Here is a 22,978-nt window from a genome sequence, read left to right as displayed (position 1 = left end):
AATGACACTGGTTTCCCAATAAAAAAGGACTTTTCCTCTAGCTCTCTTTTTTTAAAACAGTAAGCTATAAACTGAGGCAGGTAGCGCAGCATGATGTAGAAATGCGCAGTAATAAAGGTGCACCAAGCAAGTGTGTTAGCCAGAAAATCTTCTCTGAATGTGGCTTGTCAGACAGCAACCTGTTAAACAAGAGCCACAGCCTTACAGCAACAGCAACCACTCATTAGCTGTCCTGCTAATACAAAATGAACACCCATCTTGTCTGGCACCTTAATTTATTTCACAAGCCACTACACAAACATTCATGAAGGAAAGTTGCACCACTAACATCTGCAGACTGGATGGAAAATCTCCAACAGCATGTACACAGACCCGCAAATATCTCTTTGGTCAGATTAGACGCTGGTGTTGTCCTTACTTTTCAATATCATAAACAAACTGTAGCCTATCTATGACATGTAGGCTAGAACTCAAGCTTTTCTACTTTGTGTCTGCATATAATGTCTGCATGGCCAGCTTTGATACCAAGAAGAGACAGGTCCCTTGTTGAGTCACTGCCACAAAGCGTGAGAGCTCTTTCAAACGTGGATTGAGAGTGTTATTGAGAACGCAGCACTCAAAATATATACGCATGTGTGTGCAGATGACGTTTGGATGCATACCTACACAATTTGCACATTGTTATATCTCAGTTCTATTCATGCACCTCCATCATAGGATTAGGAATGACTGATATCCCTAACTATTGTATATTTGTCTTTAGTGAATTATTAGTGAATTCAGTTTGTTCAAATACAAAAAAAAAAAAATCACGTGAAACGAAGTATGTAAAATCAAAAGTAAAATAGAAGTTGCAAAGTGTGGAGGTGAAGTGGACATAAAAGACAAAAAAAAACAACAACAAAGCAATAAAGGACCCAGGCTCAAAGTGGAGGGTTATTCACACCTGCACTGCGTGGGAGAAAAGCCAAAGTGACATCAGCACGTCTGCACTCTGACGTCAGCGCCAACCTGAGTGGCCGACCTTTTGAGTGCTGCGTGCTTTCCGTTTTGATTGTCTTGGGGGCTGTGTGTGCAGGGCACTTCTTTGTTCTTCATATCACCCCCACCACCTCACCTCTGACTGCCTTCTTTCCCATCACTTTTCCAGTGTATACTTCAGCTCACTGTTTATTGTTACTGCATTTGTCTGTCTGTGGAGTTTGAAGTTTGCTTGTTAAATGTTTTTCTGGTTAAACATGTTACAGTGCTGTTGTTGTGACATGACTGCTGCTTGCAGAATGATGAATGCCATGTGGTTGTTAATGTGCCTATGACAGACTCTAAGTATCATCTGTAGCATCAGCGGGCTACTCATGAGCCTTCTGGCATGCATTGACTGTACTGCCGATTCTAATCAATAACTGAACAGAGGTTAATAGTCAATTAGCTTGAGTCACACTGAAAATGTGTGAGATCTGTGGAATCAAGCAGACACCACTCGTTAAACAAACAGCAAGAGTCAAGCTTCACTACCACTGTTTCAAGACCGATGAGACAAAAAATGTAACAGTCGAGAGTCATCATCTTTCAGCAACGGACTGCACTGGCTGCACACCAAAAGGTTAGAGAAAATTACTGAAGACCCGTACAGTACAATGCAACTGGAATTAATAGAGGTTAAAACACTGGGAGGTGTTATGTATGCAATCCGACTGCAGTTGAGCTCTTCTATGCTGGTTTCAGCAAAAATGCAGAATTAGAAAAAAGCTTCAAGGACGTATTTGTATTAGATGTTCACGTTATTTTGCCAACCTAGGGCTGGTATTTTTTCTTAAGCGAGAAGCATTTTAAGATTCTGTGTATTTTCCAACATTGTAAAATATAAAATACCATAACAAATTAAATAAACCTGTGACAGTTTCAAAAGAGATGCAACATTTCTAACAAGATACCTGTGATGGTTGACTTGCAGCTCTCCAAGAAGCTGATTCTTGAACCACTGGTCGAAGTCCACATTGTCAAACAGCTCATAGGCTGCCAGTCCCACTGCGTTATATACTGCAAACAAAATAACCACAAACCACAGTCAGAAAGTGAAGTAGACAAAAAAACCTTAAGTACTCTAAGTTAGGATACACCAAAATGTTTTAAAAAAATGCCTTATGTTTCTGAAATGAGCTGAACAACACTAAAACCTGAGTCATACAAGGTCACTGGCTACATTTAAAGGAAAAATCATTGTAGTTTGTTAGTACAGGACATTCTTGTTTATAAGTCTAGTACATTCAATCACAATACAAAATACTTGATAGTTCCTTTTTGATTTCAGTGTTTAAAATTCACTTGTTTCATGTGGGTTGAACTTTTAAACCCGGTCTCTCCAGTGCAGCTTAACAGTGACAAACTCACAACTGTAGAATGTAATTTGTAAAGAAATCGTGACGAGAAAAAGCTGTAACTTGGACTGCATTGTTGGATAAATGGCTGGGAGGTAACAAACATATTCTAACTGAGGTCAAAACTATTTTCTCTCATGCTTGCCATATATGAAGGGAGGCGGTCACCTGTATTAACAGAGTGGTACGCCAACAATCTAACAGCATCATAAATGATATTTCCACAATCATAACCACATTTATCAAAAAAATCTATTTTGGCTGTTAGCCTTTCCTGCTCAGCTGGCAGACCTTAGTCTGGGAGCACAGGAGATGTTTGTTTTCTTCCCGGGACAAAGTCGATTCTTGCTTTCTTCACATCACTTGGGAACTTTATTTTGGCCTTGAGAAGCTGGAGCCTTAATTTACTGACAAACTGTAAACTGCACTGTTCATTAAACTAAACCACCAACTTTATGCTTTCTCTTTCCTCCCACTTTGCCTCATTCATCTGTATTTTCTTGCCGCAAGCCCCCGCTCACTTGCTCAACCACACATTGAAAACACTATAAGGTGCAGATCCATTTCACATTTTAATTAGTACGTTGATTATCACATCATGTGCTGTTGTTTATAGTGTTTGTTGTTATTGACACAGTTAAGCCTCCCTCTGAGGTATAGTAATTTATTGTTTACAACATTATTATATTTTTTTTGACTGCCCAAAATGAGATGTTGATAAATTTTCAATTGTGTTTTTTCATAGTCACAAAAAGGCATCTCAGACAGCTAATGTTGCAATAAAATATACTTACTCAGTTTTAATGTTGAATATTTCAGAGAGAATAAGCAAATGCTGCTGCCAGTGCATACAATTAAAAATAGTGAGACTGATAGAGGCAATGAAAAAAGTAAAATACTGCAGCAAGAGTGGTGCATACTTGACTGAATGCCAGGCAGGAACATTTGTCAGCTATAAAAAGGATCTAAGCATGTGGTTCTTGATTTTGTCTCAAATGTGGTTGTTGGTCGTTAAGTATTACATATGACTAATAGCACTTAAGACAGATCAATGTGCCTGTTCCAGTCTTGAGCTCACTACAGCAAGCTCAGGCACATAATGTTGGGTTTGGAGCTCTGAAAAATACTGGGATCTCTTTTTACAGCAGTGTAATTAAGGCCTCGGTCAATAATTGTACCAGGATCATTATAATTACTGACTTATTTATTTTCTTGAAAATAAATAAATAAGCACATGCTGTTATCAAGCTCCCCCCTTGGTTCTTCAACTAGCTCCCACAGCCACAATTATCAGTCACTGTTGCAACCGCAGCACAGCTTCATCATCCAGTGATGTCTGCTGTTTTATCAACACTGTCAACAGACCACTGAGATCTCAACGGGCATCCAGCTTTAACAGAGGCCCTCTTAGCAGTCAGTTCCCACTCTCTGTGATTTAGCTGTGTATGCCATAAAGCACCAGAGTGGCAGCCCTGAGCTGCCAAACAGCTATAAATACTAAAGAGATGTACAGAGAGGAAAAACAAGAGGGTATAAGAAAGACAAAAGAGGGGAGAAAAAAAGATGTCCATGAACTTGATAGAGCAGCATATCAAGAATGGATCACATCATAAAAATGGACTGAATCTATAAGTTGAATTATCATTTTCACGTGATTATGTATGTGACTTTGTATCTTAGCATAAAATGATTTTTATGCATCCTCTATGTCTCAAGTTAGCCAGCTCTCCTATGAGTCCAGAACAGATCAGTCTTTCCGCAGTTATTTAACTAACATTATTTGACGCCTATGACTCACCTGCATCTTTCATTAACAACTGAACAGGGTCTTCCACGTTGGTTGGACCTACAAAAACAGAAACATACTCTGGATGTAACAGACTGCATTTGGAAGAAAGGTGTGATAGCAATGTGCATGCAGCTAAAGCAAATGCAACTAAAGCATTTTTCAAAGCTAACAGAAAATCAGTGGGGTTTAATAGACCCAGTGATCATATCATAACACGGCTGCAGAGTTTAAGAGACCTCCACTGTATCCGTCTTGTTGCAGTTATTTTACTGGTCCATACTTTCTCTCTCTATTAATCATTGTTGCGTGTTCAGGTCTCAAAATCAATAGCTGCCTCCCTTCAACCATAGAATTACCCCATCTGGAGTCTTCCTTGCTCTGTCCGAACCCATTTCCACTCTGTCACTTGAAAACGAAAGCAGCTTGGGAGACAGGCCTGAATCAGACCCTGTAATCTGTCTGTTTGAGCAACGATGCAGCTAATTCAGCAACAGATCAAGAACTATATACCAGCACCACCCGGAGACCTGGGGCAGTGTGGCGTGAGTATATACATAGTTGACTTACTCAGGAATTGAGAGTGGTTGTAATGTCACATCGGAGAAAGTGAAAGTGACGTCAAGCCTACAGATTGCATGCTACACACACGGTGCCTACAAAGGGCCAAATGAGCAAACGCGCATCCTTTGCTTGTTTTGTGGCATACAAAATAAGTATCACTTAGTATGAGTCAGGGCTACAGAGATGATGAAGAGATCTGAAGCCCGTTTTGTGTTATTAAGACATAATATATATGCAGTGAAAGGCAACTGTATCTATAGCTTTAAAACACAAAGGCAATTAAAAGCGCTTTGCATAAGGTGAATAAATGCATTAAGAAAACAGAAAAATACATCTTTATGATATCACTGGGATGGACAAATATGAGACATTTCAGCATAATACAAGAAAAAACAACAGCACCACAAACAGCCCCCAGAATGACCATAGAAGTGAATCCTAATGGTTGAAACAAAAAGTGAACTTTCTTAACCTCAGAAAGTTTGAAGACTTATTTATTGTAGAAATATAAGCCTGTACACACCATGGATGTTTTTTCATGTGACGAATTCGCTCATCAGTAATTTTACTATTACTTACTTTACTATTGTTTGTGTCATGAGTTTATTCATTTTTTGTTATTTTATTTATTCATTTATTTATTTATTTGGAACAAGGTTGAATTTCTCAACTTTCGATGAGAACTACCTTTGGATTGGAAACAGTTGTGACAGAGGTCCAGTCCAGAATGATGCAGAGCAATTCTCAGTTTCTTTCTAGCCTTCCTCAAATGTACACAAAATCTCCTTCTTTTGCTGAATCTTTCATTTTTTTCTGAAGAAAGCGGCGGTGCAAATATATTTGAACCTTTTATTGAACAAGTGTTGCGACTGTCACAAATTCACATCGCTGCCAGTAAGAGCAGTTCTGATTTCATGTCATGACTCAGAAAATGAGCTGAAGATAAGCCACTGCCAGCTAACCAGACGCTGTCACAGAGACGGGATCCCTGAGGACCACTAACTATTTTATGATGCTGCAATACAACATGCGGTTCTGTCACTACATAAAACACTGTCTTGAATTCTTAAAAATAGAAGAGGCCCTAAAAATATTTTGTGAGTAATGTTATAGTAATTCCATGACATTGAAATCTTTTCATTTTTTGTCTGTGTTGTAACTGTTGCAAATTCACACTGCTGCCAATACAAATAATTTTTGCTAAGTATTTCACACTTTCAGGTTGGTATTCATTACACCCCTGGTGTGTAAAGACCTTTTAGAAAACAAATGTTTTAGCTAGATGTACCCTATAAACTGAGTGCTTAAGGTGAGGGGGGGAGGGTAATTATGGTGAAAGATAGCTGATTGATGAGTCTCGCTAGCTGGGAATGATACTCAGCAATCAGTCATCAGAATCGCTTATCCCAGCCTTAAAAGATTTGCTAAAAAAAAAACGAGCAGACTCTGCTTTACACATGTAAGAAAATTTCAATTGACATTCAACTGACCCTGAAGATTCTGAACCATGTCCAGTAGCACTGGTGTCAGTGTCTGGCTGTAGTTGTGGAAGATATCCAGGAACAATACTTCTGTACAAGGCTAAATAGAGGAAAAGAGCAGACGAGACAAACAGTTAGTGTAAGTTACAACAATCATTCATTTCTCTCAGTTTCATTGCTCTCCGTATTCTTAGCAGCTTGCTGTGGTTTTGCTTGGCACTCAATGGTGGAGAGAGGAAATATCAGATGAACAAATGACATCAGTGAACACTCTCTATGAACACAAAGAAAAATGTATACAAAGAGGCATATGCACAAATACACTACACGAACAAATGACTTGAGCTCCTGGTCAATAAAAAGTCAATGTGAAACTGTCAGGGGATTTCCGTGTTTGTGTGTGTTCAAATAGAGACATGGTAGTCCACCTACCCTGAGCAGTTTATTGGCTTTAGCTGTCACAAAAAAAATCAATATTAAATAAAGGTGTAAATCTCAAAACATGGGCTAAGCCAGTTCTTCAATACGCGCTCTGTGCTTCAGCATGTGATATGTCAAGGTATGTAGATTTGACCTTTCTGTTTGGTGGCAAGAGGTTAAAGGTCAGATGACACGTCTGAAAAGTCAATCCAGCACAAAAGCCTTTTGTTTTATAGAGAGGAGGTAAAACTGACAGGTGAAGGTAATCTATAGTCAGCCATTAGTATTGATGAGCATGGCAGAATAAATAGATAGTGACATTAGATCTATGAACCGTCCTGTGCACCACAATGCACTACTATGGAGGTCATAAAAGGGTGTGTGGAAAAGTTCCTGAAGTAAGCTATACATGCACGAGCAGGAGTGTGTGTGTGTGTATTAAGATGCTATGATAGTACTAAATATAAGCTATAATTAGCCTCTGTAACCTTCGCAGTTAGCCTTGTTTGCACTGAGCCGCAGAGGTTGTGACCTGAATGTTCTCAAATATGCAGCCTCAGGAACAGTGATCATTTCCACATTATACACCACTCATATCATGATCATAATTTAAAAAATGATGTGAGAAAGCAACAGTAAAACTGTTTAAAACTCTTATGCCACAACAATTTTGAATAAAATCCGTTAATTGGGCGGTGGTGGTGTCAACACTGTTAACACTGCTTTAAATTATTAAGATCTTTTACAACAAGATCTTGAGGTTCGATGAGCAAAAGCTTTACTTTACTTCAAAGAAACAGCAGAGCAGACGTTTGTCATCTGAAGTGATGAAAGTAAGTAAATGGGGCTGAACACGAAGAGGTAAGGGAAGATAAATAAGGGAAAGACAAAAATAATAAGACATTGGATAAGAGATTACGTAATGACTCCAAAAATTGTAAGTGACTGCCAGCTAACTAGACGCAGCCACAGAGAGAGGATTCCTGGGGGGCATTGACTGCTTTATGATGCTGCAACGCACACAATCTGCCTGCTGTGCCAACACACAAAACACTAGTTTGAATTCTTGAAAATACAGCACACACTAAAAATATTTATGACAAGTAATATTATAGCAACTCCATAAAACAAAAATCTTCTGCTTTAATCTACATGTTTACGGGTTGTTTATGGAGGCATCAGATTTTTAGGAGAGAAGTTTTAACTCTTCTAACTGCTCTCCTGCACGCTGTCAAGCAGAGGACATCAGCGTGGACACGTTATGGTAACTGTTTTGTGGGAATGGTCAAGGGCTGCATGTACAACTCATCATCATCATCCCCCCCCCCCCCAAAAAAAGATCATGAAAATTAAATAATATTTCTTCGTGTGTGTCCGTGTCTTTACTTACGCGCAGACTGTATTTCCAAGAGTCCCCACCTGTTTCCTCAACAGCTGGGAGAGAGAAGAGCACATGTTATAATGCCTGATACACAAAATAAAATGCTTTGCTGCTTTACATGAGCAGACAATGACGTTAATCTCAGTGTGCAGATATTCACATACAAATCATAATTGAAGAAATCACTATAAGGGATATTACTTATGTGTTCAAAGCCCAACATAACAGCATGAATTTAAAGGAACATCAATACATCAATTCAAAAAAAAAAAAATATACAGTGAAGCCTGGACCCAAACTGACTTCATGAACTGTACAGCTGAACTTCCTAAGAACGTGTCTGTTCACTCTGCCAGTTAGCAGGTCCAGATTAGCCTAGACATTTGGATTCAGCCTGTGTGTCTGGGGATGTGCTATTACCAAAGCTCTCGGGATCCTCTTCCCACATTGCCAGCTCTTCCTCTGTGAGAAGAAAGTAGTGCGAGACGAGCCGACGTCCAATCTCTGTCAGTGTGGGGTGTGTGAAGAAGGCTGTCTTGATCTTGTGTGCCTCCAGACTCTCCGGTTTACTGTCTGAAGGAGAGGTAGGAAGAGTAAGAGGGGAAAGAATGAAGGAAAGAAAGATATTTAATCTGTCAAAAAAATGTGCTAATGTGTCTAACGTGCTTTTCTACAACAATCCATACATCATATTCAAGAACAAATAATACAGACACGTTTAGTAATCTTTAAGTGAGTCATCTTCCGTAGAACGAATGTAAACTTTAAATCTATACAACATATTTTTTTGTTTGTAGTGAAAAAAAAATTCATTTTGATTCTCATTTAAAATGTGAATGTGCAATAATCTTTATTTAAACAAAATAACAATAAAGAAAATCTAACTGTACTTGGAGAGCTTAGTCACATTACTCTGAAACCTACACTTTACCTGTGGTCCCTGACTACTCATGCAGAAACAACAGCCTCGTTCTGATGCTCTCAGACACACATGGGTCTTTCCTGCCTGCCCGTCTCCATGACTGACAGCATTCGCTTAATAAATAAGTCAGATGGCTGCTCTGAACTAAGCAGAGTCAGGCAAGGCTCAAATTTAGCTATGTAACCTCACAACTCAAAATATTTTTCATGTTTGGAAGGAAAAGGAAAGCCAAAGTTTGATTTATGCCTCGCTGTGGCACAATCAAACATTCAAATAAACCCAAGGCTTTAATGCAAAAACCACAAAACCATGGCTCCACACACTCTGTCAAGTAACGACTGCAGGAGAAAGTTCTTCTGTAAAGCATAGAAAGGACCATATTAGTTGACAGAACAAAGTCGGAGTGCTGTGCTCCAGTGCTAATGAAGCACTGGAGGCCTCTGACGGCTTGAAAAACATGAGCCATGGTGAAGTCCGGTGACACTGATGGCATTTCAGCATTGTGCTTTTCAAAACATTGAGTAATTAGCTTGAAGACTTAGCGGTGTTTTCTGATGGCCTCTGAATCATATACCTGATGCAATTCTATCATTCTTCTACCATGCCTTTTTTACTACCTCGTTATCATTTCATTCATACATTATTTTTCCATAGGAGCAGGTCTGCTGGAGTGCACTTCTAGGATGCTGTGTCACTTTTTTCTGTGAGAAATAGTCACAGTTTGCATAATATGGTTGAAAGCAAAACAAGCTTTACAGAGCGCTCGTCATAGCTGTCCTATTGTCCTCTATCTATTAGTTAACGTCAACTAGTAAAGATGAAGAGGCAGCAAAAACATCCTTTGATCATTCACTCTCCTGAAGGTTTCTTTATTTGCATCTTTTGCATTGCAAAGAATCATTACAAAACCAGTGTGTTACACTTGGCCAGTTCGTGCTGCATCCCCAGTGTCAGCTGGAAATAGCCAGGCCCATTAGAGGAGTTTGACTCTGCCTGCACTGCACAATGTGATTTCATTTGCTCAGCACAAGTAGGCTAAGTGGGCAAATTAAATAATTCGAAACACAAACTTCTTGTGTTAATATGCCTATACTGCTTAACATCACCCCAATTACAGTCTGGTAAATCCATGCTATCTAAAGAGGGAGGTCAAATATAACCAGGGTATCTGGGGATGATTTTGCATGGCAAACTAACTTAATAATCTTTTTGTGCCATTATCAATTAAAATAATGGCACAAAAGCTTTTCGTCTTGAGAAAATGGAATGTGACATGACATGAGTTGGCAGACCTACATTATATTCTAGAAAATCTATTTATAAAGTGAATCAACATTTGATCTTATGGTCACTTATACTTGACTAATGTATATAAATTTGCCACCACAGGAACGGTGGTTACAAGCAAGAGCCACAAACTAACCATACGTGTGCACACGTGCGTTTGCGTCATAGCATTAAACAAACGGCACCACACCTCTGCTTATATCCTACCATCAATGTTCTTGGCAGGTTTGTAGGCATCGTTCTTTACAATCATTTTGATGAGGTTCATGCACTGAACGATGAATCGTTCAAAGGTCACTCCTTCCCCTGCAGGGGTGAACACATAGCTGACGGCAAATTCCAGAGACCGCTGGATTAAGGGTATAAATGCACATGGGTGGTACTCCAAGAAATCTAGCAGCTACAGGGAAGAGAGGAAGAGAGAGGACACACATGGGGAAAGAGGAGGGAGAAAGATAAAAAAAATCATCAGATATAACTATAACTGGTCCACAAAGGTCTTCATGCAAAATATACAACCTATTCATTAATAAAAGAAACAGACATGAAACACTTGACATTATTACATTTGAGTCAACTCACAACTTTAGTGTAGAGTATGATCGTCTTCTCCAGCTTTTCTCTGCATGTGTTATCTGGACCAACCTGCCGACCTGAAACACACACACAAACACACACACACACACACACACAAAAACATTCAGTATTGTTAATTAATCACAGCAGGATACTTTACACCATAAAACATCCTGAAGTAATCATCAATAACATACAGCATCATTAGGTAATATAAAGATGGTTCACAGTTATTTAATCTAAATCCAAATAAACACTTTCCAAGTCAGTTTGTCAATAATATTATTTAATACTGAGTAATAATATTAACAATAATATTGCTTTATTGTTCCAACATTAACAAATAATGTTCTGATCCCGAATAAAACATTCTTTCAATGACCACAAACAATCAGAGTCAGCAGCTTTGGTATTTAAGTTTTATTTTAATTAAAGGAATAGTTTGACATTTTGTGAAATATGCTTTTTTTTTTCTTTCTTGCACTTTTTTTAATCTGTGGATGGAGCCAGGCCAGCTGTTTTCCCCTAAGGCCTCTCCTAAGCTAAGCCAATCCTCTCCTAAGCTAAGCCAATCCTCTCCTGGCTACAACTTCTTGTTTGATGGGCATAAATATCAATCATGGTATGAACCTCCTCAGCAAACTCACTACAAGACTGTAACTGTTCCTTCAATGGTTACAAAAGCATTTTTGCCCAAAGACACCTGAACATGCCGGGGATCAAACCATGAACCTACTGCTTAGTGGACGACCCGCTCTACCTCCTGAGCCACATCCAAACAAAAAAACAAAATGCTCAGGAAATGCAGAAAAATTAATTTATTTTTAGCCAGACTTACTAGAAGAAACTTCAGGGTCTTGTGAGGGTCCCAGGGGCCCAATATAAGCATTGGTGTAGATAATAAATGCACTAATAAAAGAACACAAGAATGACCATGAATGAGTCACTCTCTCTGATGTAAATTTTGGCGCAATAAAAAACACTCATGATGCTAGAGCCAATAAAGGTGTCCCATGTAGTTTACTTCCTTGTCAACCTCAGTGATGAAACGGGCAGAGACCATAACGGTGTCTGGCATTGCTCCAATCACAGCCAGGGTCATTGTTTCCTCTCCCCTGTACACACTCACTTCTATCAGCAACTAAAAAGCTTAAGTGACAACAGACTGAATGAAATTGCTAATTATCAGATTTTGGACTAATCTGGGGCTATGTTGCCCTTTTTAGATATATATATAAAAAAAAGACACACACAGAATTTTAATGGCTTTGTGTCCATGCCATTGTGGGCTCATTTGCATGCATCATGTGACAGCTGGTAAAGTAAGCAGATGTCGTAGTCATCAAAGTCACTGAGGTCACACCTCTGAAGCAACAAAATCTGGGAACAAAATCCATAGACAAACACTCAACAAAGAAAATGAATGGGGAAAATTAAACAAGAAAGAAATAAGAGTTTTCATTATTTCTGACAGATATGTAGCCTGGATAAAAAGTTGTCAACACTTTAGTGACTGACAGAAATAGATAGGTGACCTCACTTGGAGGACCAACATCTAACAGGAAAAGCTAGACATCTGAGTGGACCACAAAGACTGTCCTAAAAACACCAGTTTATACAGCTGACCTTATCAGGTTGTGCAGAGCTGATATTTCTCCCCAACTCGACTGCGCGCTGCCTTGCTGTTTCCCCTATCTGCCAGGCCCAAACACCAACAGCACCCTGACCCTGTCTCCACTGCCATCAGCAGAGTAAATATTGGAAGTGATAGTTGAGGCTGATATCTCTGATGATATTTTTTGCCGCAATGGCAACTCATGGAATTGTGTCTGAGATTTATCTCTCACTCTCTGGGTGTAGATATGACAAAGCTTTATGGAAAGGAACAAAGGACCACTGGATACTGAGATTAGACTGGGTGGGTATCACTCATTTGGCGTATTCACTGCAGGAATTTTCAAAGGGCACAAGGAACCTTTTAAAGAACTTTACTCATGTTTCAACCAGAGACTAAATAATGTATTATTTTGTCAAAAAGCTCCCTGCTTCAGGGTTGTTTCCTTCTGTTGTTCCGAAGGTTCAGGAAATACAGGGTCAGAGTTTGCATTGCTACATGTTTATACACAACACGGCTCAATAAACTTTTGTACAGCAGCGATTTAAGATTGCAGCAACATAGTGAAGAACAAATAACTAACATTACAACACTCAGATTCTTTTCTTTGGGGAAAGGTGCTCTGGAGCTGAGGTGCTCTGGAGTCTCTCTCAGTTTGCATGTTTCCTTTGCATTCATTCTTTATCACATCGACTCAAACATCAGTAAATACAAAAGACCACAGGTTGATGAACAGGATGATGGAAAAAAAAAAGAAGCTCTGATTTACCTAATCTTCATGGGTAATTGTTTAAGGTTGGAACACCAAAAAAAAGATGTTTAGTACCTGGAACAATGTGGTCAAGTCTAATACCTGCCAATGAAGGGAGTAGATACTACACAAAGGGTGTCATTAAGTAAAATACGGTATGGTTATATTCCTCCTACATTTCTTTTTCTCATTTCTTGATATTAAGGACTTCCACAATATTCACTTAGCTCCTTACGCAAGTGCAGAAGAGTATCGCATCTCAAGATCAACCAATACGTTTTTTACAAGGCATTATTATTATTAATAACCAAGGAGACTGACAACCAATATTCTGAACTAATACATACATATATGTATGGTGAGTTTGTTTACTTTCACACCACAAACAAAATGTTGCAATGTGCCAATACCACCTTTTCTTTGACGATGTTCTTATTTTGCTTTGCATCTGATTGGGACTGCTGTGTCCAAATATGCCCCAAACTGTCTGATCTTTGGAAGGAAAATGATCCCAGTTTTGAAGCCACTGCTCCAAGTAAGCCGAGTGTGAAAACACAGCTTTACTTAATGTTATGCTATTATACGATCTGGGCTATAATACAGCATCTTGAATTCTGATGTTGCCACTTTCATCATGCATTGGATCAAGCTACTGTGTTTGTTTACTGAAAAGAGAATCCTACGATCCAAGATTGAGGAGAGAGATAAGTACTCACAGCATTCCAAGAACTGTTTTAGCCTTTCAAACACTGCATTCAGGAAACCCTGAAAAGGAGGAGATGAAGAGAGGGTGAGATAAAGTTTAATCTATTTGACATTTCTGCAGTTGAATCATTCATGATTGCTTCATCAGTACTGCCCAGAAGCAGACATATTAACAAGGGAATAACTTATGGTAACTTATGATATGGACACATAGGTATGTGTCTGTATTGTGTATATGGGTGTGTGGGGGTGTGTATGTGTTTGGAGGCACACTTGCCTCTGTACTCAGGAATATAAATAAAAGTGCCAGCAATACAAAATGAAAGAGAATCAATTTTCTGCAGCCTGGTCTAGATGCGGCTTAGCATGGGAAATTAGATGATAGATGAAGATGCAATGCGTTTAGTTCTGCATAAACGTTCAGCCGTGAGGTGAACAGCACTGTCATTAATCACACAACACAGCCCAGCCAGCAACTACAGCTCCTAACAGAGTTAGTGGAGAAAGAGGGGGTCAGAAGATGAGCACAGATAAGAGGGTGAGAGATGATGAAGAGCAAAGTTCACGCCAGGCATTTGTTAAGCTAATGGTGGGATTTAGAAAAAGCAAGGGAGGCAACGAAGATACAATAAAAGGAGGAGAAAAATACTGAGATACAGCATGCAGGAAATTAAATACAACTAATGCAAATGGGAAGGCGAAACTGATGGTTTTCCGCTGAATCAGTCATGATGAAAAAGGACGGCTAAAGAGAACGAGATGCAATGCTCATGGTACTGTCGGAAAAGAAATACACAGTGCTGGAGTAAAAAGAAAATGAATGTCAGCAAAATGAATTGAAACGATAATAAAAAAGATGGAAAAATAGAGACAGCCTGGTGGACATTAAATGGGCATATCAGCAGTAGTGTGAGAAGTAGTTTGTAAAGAGAGATGACAGCGTCAACCGAAGAAGTGACTTCATTTGAGAAACAACTGAATGAACAAACAGTGACTTTAGTCTAAACTTGGTGAATGTTTTACCTGTATGAGGTCAAGTATATGAGCACAAAGCTTCAGGCTTGAGAAGCTCAACAGAATGTGCCTTTAAATGCTTGTCAATTCCCGGATGTCGGGAAATTACCAAGATACCAACTAGCGAGGACATATATCTAGAAAAATAAACCTTTTGTTTCTGAAGATTCAAGGATTCAAGGAGCTTTATTGTCATTTCACACATGTAGAAACATGAGGTGGAACGAAATTAGTTTCCCCAGTCCCGGTATAAGCCTGATAACCTAACAAAATACCTAATGCTATAAATATATAAAACAACACTATTTAAATATAAAAACAATCAGAATAAAAGATAGAAACAATCCCAATAAAAGATATATAAACAGTGAGCATGGAGCAACAATATTTACAGCAGTAAATACTGAACATTCTTATTTAAGTAAATAAGAACGATATCTATTGCGATGACTATACCAGCCTCTCTCCTATAGAGACTCTTTGACAGGTCAAGGAGAGAAACAATCATTCAACTGCAAAATAAGTTTCAGAAAGTGTCACTGTGGCAATGGTGAGAAAACTGACAATGCTCCTCATCCTTTGTGTCAGTGTTTTCCCAGCACAGTGCCATTCTCCAGCAGTGCTGTCACTGTGATGATTAGAGAATAAACCCAATCTATTCAAAATGCTCATGTTGAGTGTGAAGACACTGAATGGTTTATAATCACAGACCAAAGTGTGGAATATATAAACAATTTCCTTAAGGCCCAGAAACCAAGCAAAGTTCAAAGAAAAAAGAAAAAAAACATCGTGGCTGCACCGGCGATGCGTCTTCTGTAAAAATTATCACTAGAAAGCACATACTGGAAAGACAAAATGTTTGGAATACAAATTGAGAGCATTCTGAGCGCTGACATGGGGAAACTCACCCCGAAGAGACCAGACCTACTAAAATAAACCAAGGCATGAGTTTGGTTTGTAAAACTCAGCAGCAATGCCGTCACAATGGGTTATAAGCTGTAGTTTCCACAATAACCACACCGACCTATCGGCTGTTGCAGTCCCTCCTGCTCTGCCCGCTGCTGCCCCTTGTGGAATCACTCCTACACCACAGCCGCAATAGTAAACTTGTGCCCACAAATTATCCAAACCTGGGAACCACTTGAATCTACTGAACAACAGAATTTGAGTCGATGCAGCTACTCTTTGCTACTTTCCAAATGTAGCCTCAGTTTATTTCTTACTCTCTCTCTATGGTAGATCTGGTTTACTTAAACTCTAATTTAATCATATCTCAAAACACTATTATTACTTCATGATTTCAGTTAAAAGAAAACATGTTGAGGGTCCACAAAAAGTCCACACAAACAACAAATGAAGTGGTTAACAGAAATGCAAGCATATTCAGAATCAGGATTCTATTGTATGTGAGGCCTAATTAGCAGATATGGGGCAGGCTTTTACAGATCAGCCCTGCTGTGCTGCAGGTCTCTGAGATACACACCATGATTTAGTTACATAGTTTCTCTTACAGATAAAGTTATCCAGTTTGTTGCAAGTTGGCAATCTGCATCCTACTCTCCAATTCAGAAATACAACCTTGAAACAGATTGATAAAAGAACTATTGATAATTCTGATACAGCTTTAAACCACCAGGAAATGTTTGAAAATGGTTGCAAGCATTTTGTCCGTCCAAAACAATTTGAACTGAAAGAAAATATCAGGAAATAGTTAACAGTCAGAATGATGTGAATGGGGGTTCCAATGACCGGAGCTTGCCGTGCGTAATCAGAGATTTTCTATTGAGGAAAGACAAAATCAATAATTGAACTTACATTATTCCTGTCTGACTGATCTTAACTCTTTTTATTGACAATAATTTACTTTCTTTCAGTTTAATTTGTTCTCAGTCAGGCGAGCAGATGCAACACACACATCCAGGTTGAAATCTGAACAATGGTGATTTTATTCAAACACATGTAAGTCAATGGAAAGATGAGAGTAGATTCACTCTAAGCATTGTCAACAGAGGCAAAAATGTGTCTTTTTATATGAAACTTTGCTGTATCAAGAGGCTACAGGACTCAACAGGAGCAAAAAAAGAGTGGCAGGAGGAAAGAAACAAGAAACAACTGGAATCATTTTGAGACAACTAACTAGATACATGAAGGTATAATGTTACAGCCAATGAAAAAAGAAAGCCACAGCCTTAGTTTTGCTTACAAGATGACCCTACCTGCTGTTATAAGCAGTAAAATAAATTGTAGTGAAGCCTCCAAGACACCTTTTGAAGACATATAAATACTTAATAATACTAAAATCAAGACTCTATGAAGATAAAGATGCTGCGTTAAGTTCAAAATATTTATTACACACAAGAGATTTCCCTCTTTACAAAGTCTATACTCGGTGTATGTGCAGTGAGGCCTCATGTTTCTACACTGCACATTGAAGTGTAACATACAATCTGCAGCATGACTGGCTTCTAAATGAGTTCTGATCCTGTAAAACTGCACAAAGACAGAGAAACTTTAACCTTCCAACACATGAACATAAAAACAGGCTTCAAGTATGAAACACTGCACATACATAACTCCGCACAGCGACATCAAGACACCACAAGTGAAGCAATAATAAGCAACTGTGAGTTTATGATGCCACTATAAGAACAAATGACTACAAAAAAGTATAACATATAGCTATGAACTGAACACTGGGAAAGAGATGCAGTTGAATAATAAAATAAACAGCACTGGTATGAAAGCAGTGAGCCTGAGATAATAACAGCATATACATCTAAACTTGAAATGTTAGCTCCAAACCATTACCTCTGCTCATTGAGCTGGAATAACCAGGGACAGCTCAAAGCAAGCAGCATTCTGTTGTGACTGTTTCAATCATTATACAACATGCAGCCTACAAGCTAAAAGTGGCCTCATTTGAGGAATAATAGAGCATAGTGAACAGAACAATTTCTGTCGTAAAACGATCAATTCAGTCTGTAAATGTCAAGAATGAAACAAATTATACAAAGCAATGCTGCAACAACGGCATCCTCAAACTGTATATTATGTACAACAAAGTAAATAAAAACTATTCAGTATGTAATGATATAAAACTGTCCAGCAAATCCTAGTTTTTCAGCCATCACCAAGCGGTTGATATTTTGACTTCCATTAGTTAAAGATTACTCACATTGTCATCAATTACTCCACTAATGCTAATCAGTTACTATAGCTTGATTACTACACTGATGACATTTCTGACAAAGGTGAAAAGCAAACACATAAACATCTTCCTACCAACTGCACCCCATCCTTTGTGCTGACATCAAGATTTTACTCTGAAGATTCTTGAAAATAAATCGCCGCAATCTCCTCCTATCACGTCATGCAGCCGATCAATACCTTGCTAGTATAGTTTTGCGACCACGTTTACGTAAGTGTTTTGTTTTTGCATAACAAAGCATTGCGAGCATGAGTACAGAAAAAATGCAGAACTTTTTAACAGGTCCTTTTAATTGCACTTTTAAAGTCTCTCACTTACTAGCATTTTTTTTTACAACTATTTACTACTATTCTTTCATCAAACCTTGACTCACAAGACAAAAGCAGCCAGCAGTCAGCCAGGGTTCAAAGGACTGGGACATTTTATGCAAATGATTCCATTAACTCTGAGCCGCAGAGGAACCAAACCCCTATCCAAACAAGCACTGAAGATTGTTTTTTATCCACAAAGATTTAGACTAAAATAAATTAACAGTTTCATGGAGTTGGACTTTCCTTACACTTGAGAGTGGGAGAAGAGCTCATACAGAACTCTTGACTCTTTGAACCGAGACAAGGCTTAAGGCACTTTCAATCTTCACGGCCTTCCACATTTTGCACACTGTGATTGGAGTCATTTTCAACTCAAAACATCAACCGAAAAAACATCAGCTTTTCTTCAATATGAGCGGTTCTACAATAACCACAACGGAAACAACTTAAGACTCACCATCACTTCCATATTCTGTTGTGGCTCTTGGAATCCGTGGACTGTCAACTTGCGAAGCACTGAAAGGGGCAAATGGGGGGGGGTATCAAATTAACACACAATTGTTGCTAATTGCATATTAAAGAAACTCCACTTAACAGACGTTTCACAAAAGAGCAGCACATATGAATATTTCCAGAAGGTCACAAGTTGTCTGCTTAATTAAGTTTTTGTCAAAAGGTGTAATCTTGATTAAAAAACATTATGCAGTATGCAGGCATTTATTTAAGGTCAGGAGTTACTTACCATTTTGTATTAATAGATAGCTGCATCGCTTTGCATGAGAATGCAGTGTTTGTGTTTGTGTGTGTGTGGGTTTGCATGTGTGTACATGTTGCTACCTTTAAGGGAGAGCAGCGTCCTCTCCAATGAGCTGAGCGCTGCAGCCTCATCTCTGGCATAAATCTGCTGAAGGAAGCAGTCGGTGTGATGGCTCCACAGGGAGCATGCAAAGCTGTAGATGCCCGATGCCAGCTGCAAAAACACACATAAACAGCACAGTCAGTCACACACAGATAAAATTACTCTGGATCAGTGGTTCAACAACAGGGCATGTGAGGCGATTCTGGTGAACACATGAAATTAGATATATGTGCGTCTGCACAGCAAAAGCAAACTGCACCTATTACGTGAGAGTCACAGTCAGTTACACTTATGACGACACAATTACAAAGGCCTACTCCCTAATATACTCACACACAACAAATACACACTGGAAGCAAAAAGGGAGCCCTGAGTCACAGGTCTAATTTAGCTTTCAATGAACTTCCTATTACATGCAGTGCCTTAACATTATTTGAGTTCAAACCCATTACATTTTCTTTTCAGTGAACACTCTCCTCAAGGCAAAACAAAATCATCAAAATGTAGACAAAAGTAGTCTCAGCTCCATCAGCTGCGTAGTATATAGTCTGGCCCAGTAGCTCAGACAACATAACAAATCTCCCATGGCACAGTAATGAGGTTTGGAGTGTGAGTTGGTTGGTGTTTTCATAAAAAAAAAAACTGAATATAAAAGAGGTAAATATTACAGATATTGGAACAATTCTTAAGGAAAACTACACACCCAGATAATATTCTTACACTGATAAATATGATGTTTAAAGACATTTCTGCTCCCAAAATTGTGTGGAAAGTTTAGATAACAAGACTGCATCTCAAAAAAGGACCTTAATTCATCAACAAGAAAACTTTGTGTTGACTGTCCTTAATACTGAGAAATCTGAGAACCAGCACTTAGGCCGGCGATGATGTATACCTGCTGAAAGAACAATCCCTACTTTGACAGCACAACAAAGGCTTTGATGGATTTTTTTAAACAGAAAATTGCAAGATTGGTGAGCTACTTCTTTGTACAGATCTCTCTACCACATGGCACTTTGTAATGCACACATCCAAAGACTAATCCAGTGCATGAAATCCAAAAGTAATGAACCAAACAATATCAAATTTTTCTTTCACAACAAGTGATGTGCAGGTCTGACACACACACACATAACTCAACATATAGACTCCTCCTGAGTCACATGCTGAATACATTCCCCACTCCATAAAATAACTGCAAAAATAACTGCAAAAACTTCACAAGGTACCTTTAAGCAGCCATCAACCTCCCTTATATTTCTCATGTGCCACACAGCCCAGTCCTTCATATACACAGATTAAACAAGAGAGTGTGTATATTACACACACACACACACCTAACTATGACAAAATATGTTCCTCCAACAAAAAACAATCCACAAGATCAAAAATAGACCATAGATAATATTACTTATTATTAATATCGATATTAGATAGATAGACAGATAGATAGATATAGACAGACATTGATAATAAGTTCCATGGCTGCTTAATAGTAAAGTAAAAAGGCAATGAAAAACTACAATCACCATCCCACCAAAGATTGCAACGTCTCATCCCTGGTATTGGTAAGCCGACACAAGTTTTTATAAATATCTTCGACAAGAACTTTGTCCTCATACTCAATAACATGATTAAAATATATTATGTAAAATAGAATAGAATTATATAGAAGTAGATTATATATCAGTAGATTAGTTTAATTTAACATGGACTGTTTTTCTCAAATAATCAAATCATCTTACAAAGAAAAACAACTTTATATGCCCTAAGATTAAAACAACTTTGCAACAATGTCACTTGTCAAAAAAAAAAAGCTTAAAAGTGTTTTAGCTGCTGACAAAAATAACCCGTCACATGTCACATGATACCCGCACGATACCCATTTGATTCTTTTTATACCTAAATCTTTAGAAAAAATGACTTTTTGCAAGGTTTTGCTTGCAGTCCATAACTGAAACATTCTTTATTTTGATGTGATATGTGATTGGACCAATAAAACGACAGCTACAAGGCAGACAGTTTGTGGTGTGGTGAAGCCAAGCGCTGTGTGTTTGACAAAGCTGCCAGTTCAGCCTGCAAAGATGTGAAATGAAGTTGGTATCAGTATCACTACAAAGGTACTGGTATTGGTACTACTGTTGTAATTTTTTTAAACAAAATCCAGCCCAAACTGTAACACATGTGCAAGAAGCATCCAAGTATTTAATGTAAGCTAGCAGCCACTGGTGAACGAAGCAGTCACACCTGCTGTTCACTACCCAGCACAAAACAGATAATCACAACAGATGTGTTTTCCACAGGTTCAAAAAAAAAAAAGTCTTGATCAGCATTGCTGAGGTTGAAGCTTTTCTAAGCTTCGAAGCAATTTACCGAGTCAGGCTACAATCCCTATCATGGCCCCAGGTGGCACGCCGCTCTGAAAAAGCATTATGAAACGGTACAATAATAGCTACAGGGACAGATTTCCACACCTGAAAAAGTAATCCACACAACAAACTACTGATGTCCCCTAGCAGAGGATTACATCTCCATAACACATTATCAGTCCACTTCCTTGATAACCAACAGATTGTTATAGTTTTAAAAGAGTCAGCCAGACAGTCTGAAAAAGCAGTTATTTCACTCACTGCTAGTGATAGGCGGGGAACCGCCTGAATTCCAGTTAATGACTTTTGTGAATTGTTGCTGAATTGGTAAACAGAGAACTCAGATGCATCCAAGAATCAATTATTTTTTACACCCATGAGGTGCATGAATCTTTGTGTGTGTGTGTGTGTGTGCTCTTTTGTGTATATACGTGTTTGTTCCTTTACACAAGAGCAGACAGAAACAACAGAAAGGCAAATTCTTAAAAAGCAAACAATTTCCTCCATCTGCAAGCTGATTCTCTATTCCTGCAGGAAGGACTCGCAAACGTAAACCATCAAAGGCAAGTGCTGTTCATTTCACCTGGCAATCTGTTTATGAATACCCATCCTGTGGGTTATTGCCCCTCTACTGCTATTGAAAATCACAAAGCCAGACGGTGGTTATCACCTGCCCCATTCATCTCTGAACTTACTGCATGTTTGAGAGTTACAAAAAGCAAACAAAGGCTCAACGCAGCATCTTTAAAACAATGCAGTCAGTGTATTTATGGCTACCCAACAGGGTTTTAAAAACTGAAATGTTCCTGTAAAAGCATTTAGAAAATGGTTACTGGCACTGTAATTTTTTTAAAAGATACCCAGTCCTACTGACAGCCCAGAGGATCGATACAGCACAGTTTCAAAGTGGGCACCAAAGATTAGTGTCAGTAACTTACAATGTGACCAACTCTGAAACATGGTCATAATCTCACCTTCTATTAACAAGTTATGGTGTTGCATAATGGACAGTAAAGTGTTTTTGCAGAACATGATGATGTCACAGTTTCACAGACCTTTGCTCTTTTAGAAAAAAAGGCATCACTTCATCATTTTATCCTATTAGCCATGTGTGAAATTGTGTCAAAACTTTTTTTAAATTTTGAGGAAATTCTTTTTTGACCAAGACATTCATGAGAAATCGGGTTCACACAAATGGGAATCACTGAGCCATATAAAATAAATAGCCCAAAATGAAGTATCACCTTTTTAGAGAAAACATTCTACAATGCATTATTGTCAGAAAAAAAACTTTCTTTGTCAAAAGAATGCGGTCTCATATAAGCCCTGCACTATGTGAAGAACGGTGAAA

The 22,978-nt window shown here is 38.5% G+C and overlaps 1 protein-coding gene across 1 annotated transcript in view; it reads right to left on the bottom strand.

Annotated features, from left to right (window-relative positions):
• Positions 1-22,978, bottom strand: part of ipo11 (importin 11) — a 106,226-nt gene that overhangs the window by 65,777 nt on the left and 17,471 nt on the right. Inside the window, exons 6-15 of the mRNA XM_046387719.1 lie at positions 19,237-19,369; positions 18,857-18,915; positions 13,878-13,926; positions 10,802-10,872; positions 10,427-10,619; positions 8,431-8,583; positions 8,020-8,063; positions 6,219-6,309; positions 4,177-4,224; positions 1,935-2,040 (exon numbers count right to left, since the gene is read on the bottom strand). Coding sequence (XP_046243675.1) covers positions 1,935-2,040; positions 4,177-4,224; positions 6,219-6,309; positions 8,020-8,063; positions 8,431-8,583; positions 10,427-10,619; positions 10,802-10,872; positions 13,878-13,926; positions 18,857-18,915; positions 19,237-19,369 — 947 coding nt within the window. The remainder of the gene's footprint in view (positions 1-1,934; positions 2,041-4,176; positions 4,225-6,218; positions 6,310-8,019; positions 8,064-8,430; positions 8,584-10,426; positions 10,620-10,801; positions 10,873-13,877; positions 13,927-18,856; positions 18,916-19,236; positions 19,370-22,978) is intronic.

The sequence above is a fragment of the Scatophagus argus genome, chromosome 4, assembly GCF_020382885.2.
Source record: "Scatophagus argus isolate fScaArg1 chromosome 4, fScaArg1.pri, whole genome shotgun sequence".
NCBI lineage: Eukaryota > Metazoa > Chordata > Actinopteri > Scatophagidae > Scatophagus > Scatophagus argus.
The sequence above is the reverse complement of the archived record's forward strand: the minus strand, read 5'-3'. Positions and strand labels throughout refer to the sequence as shown.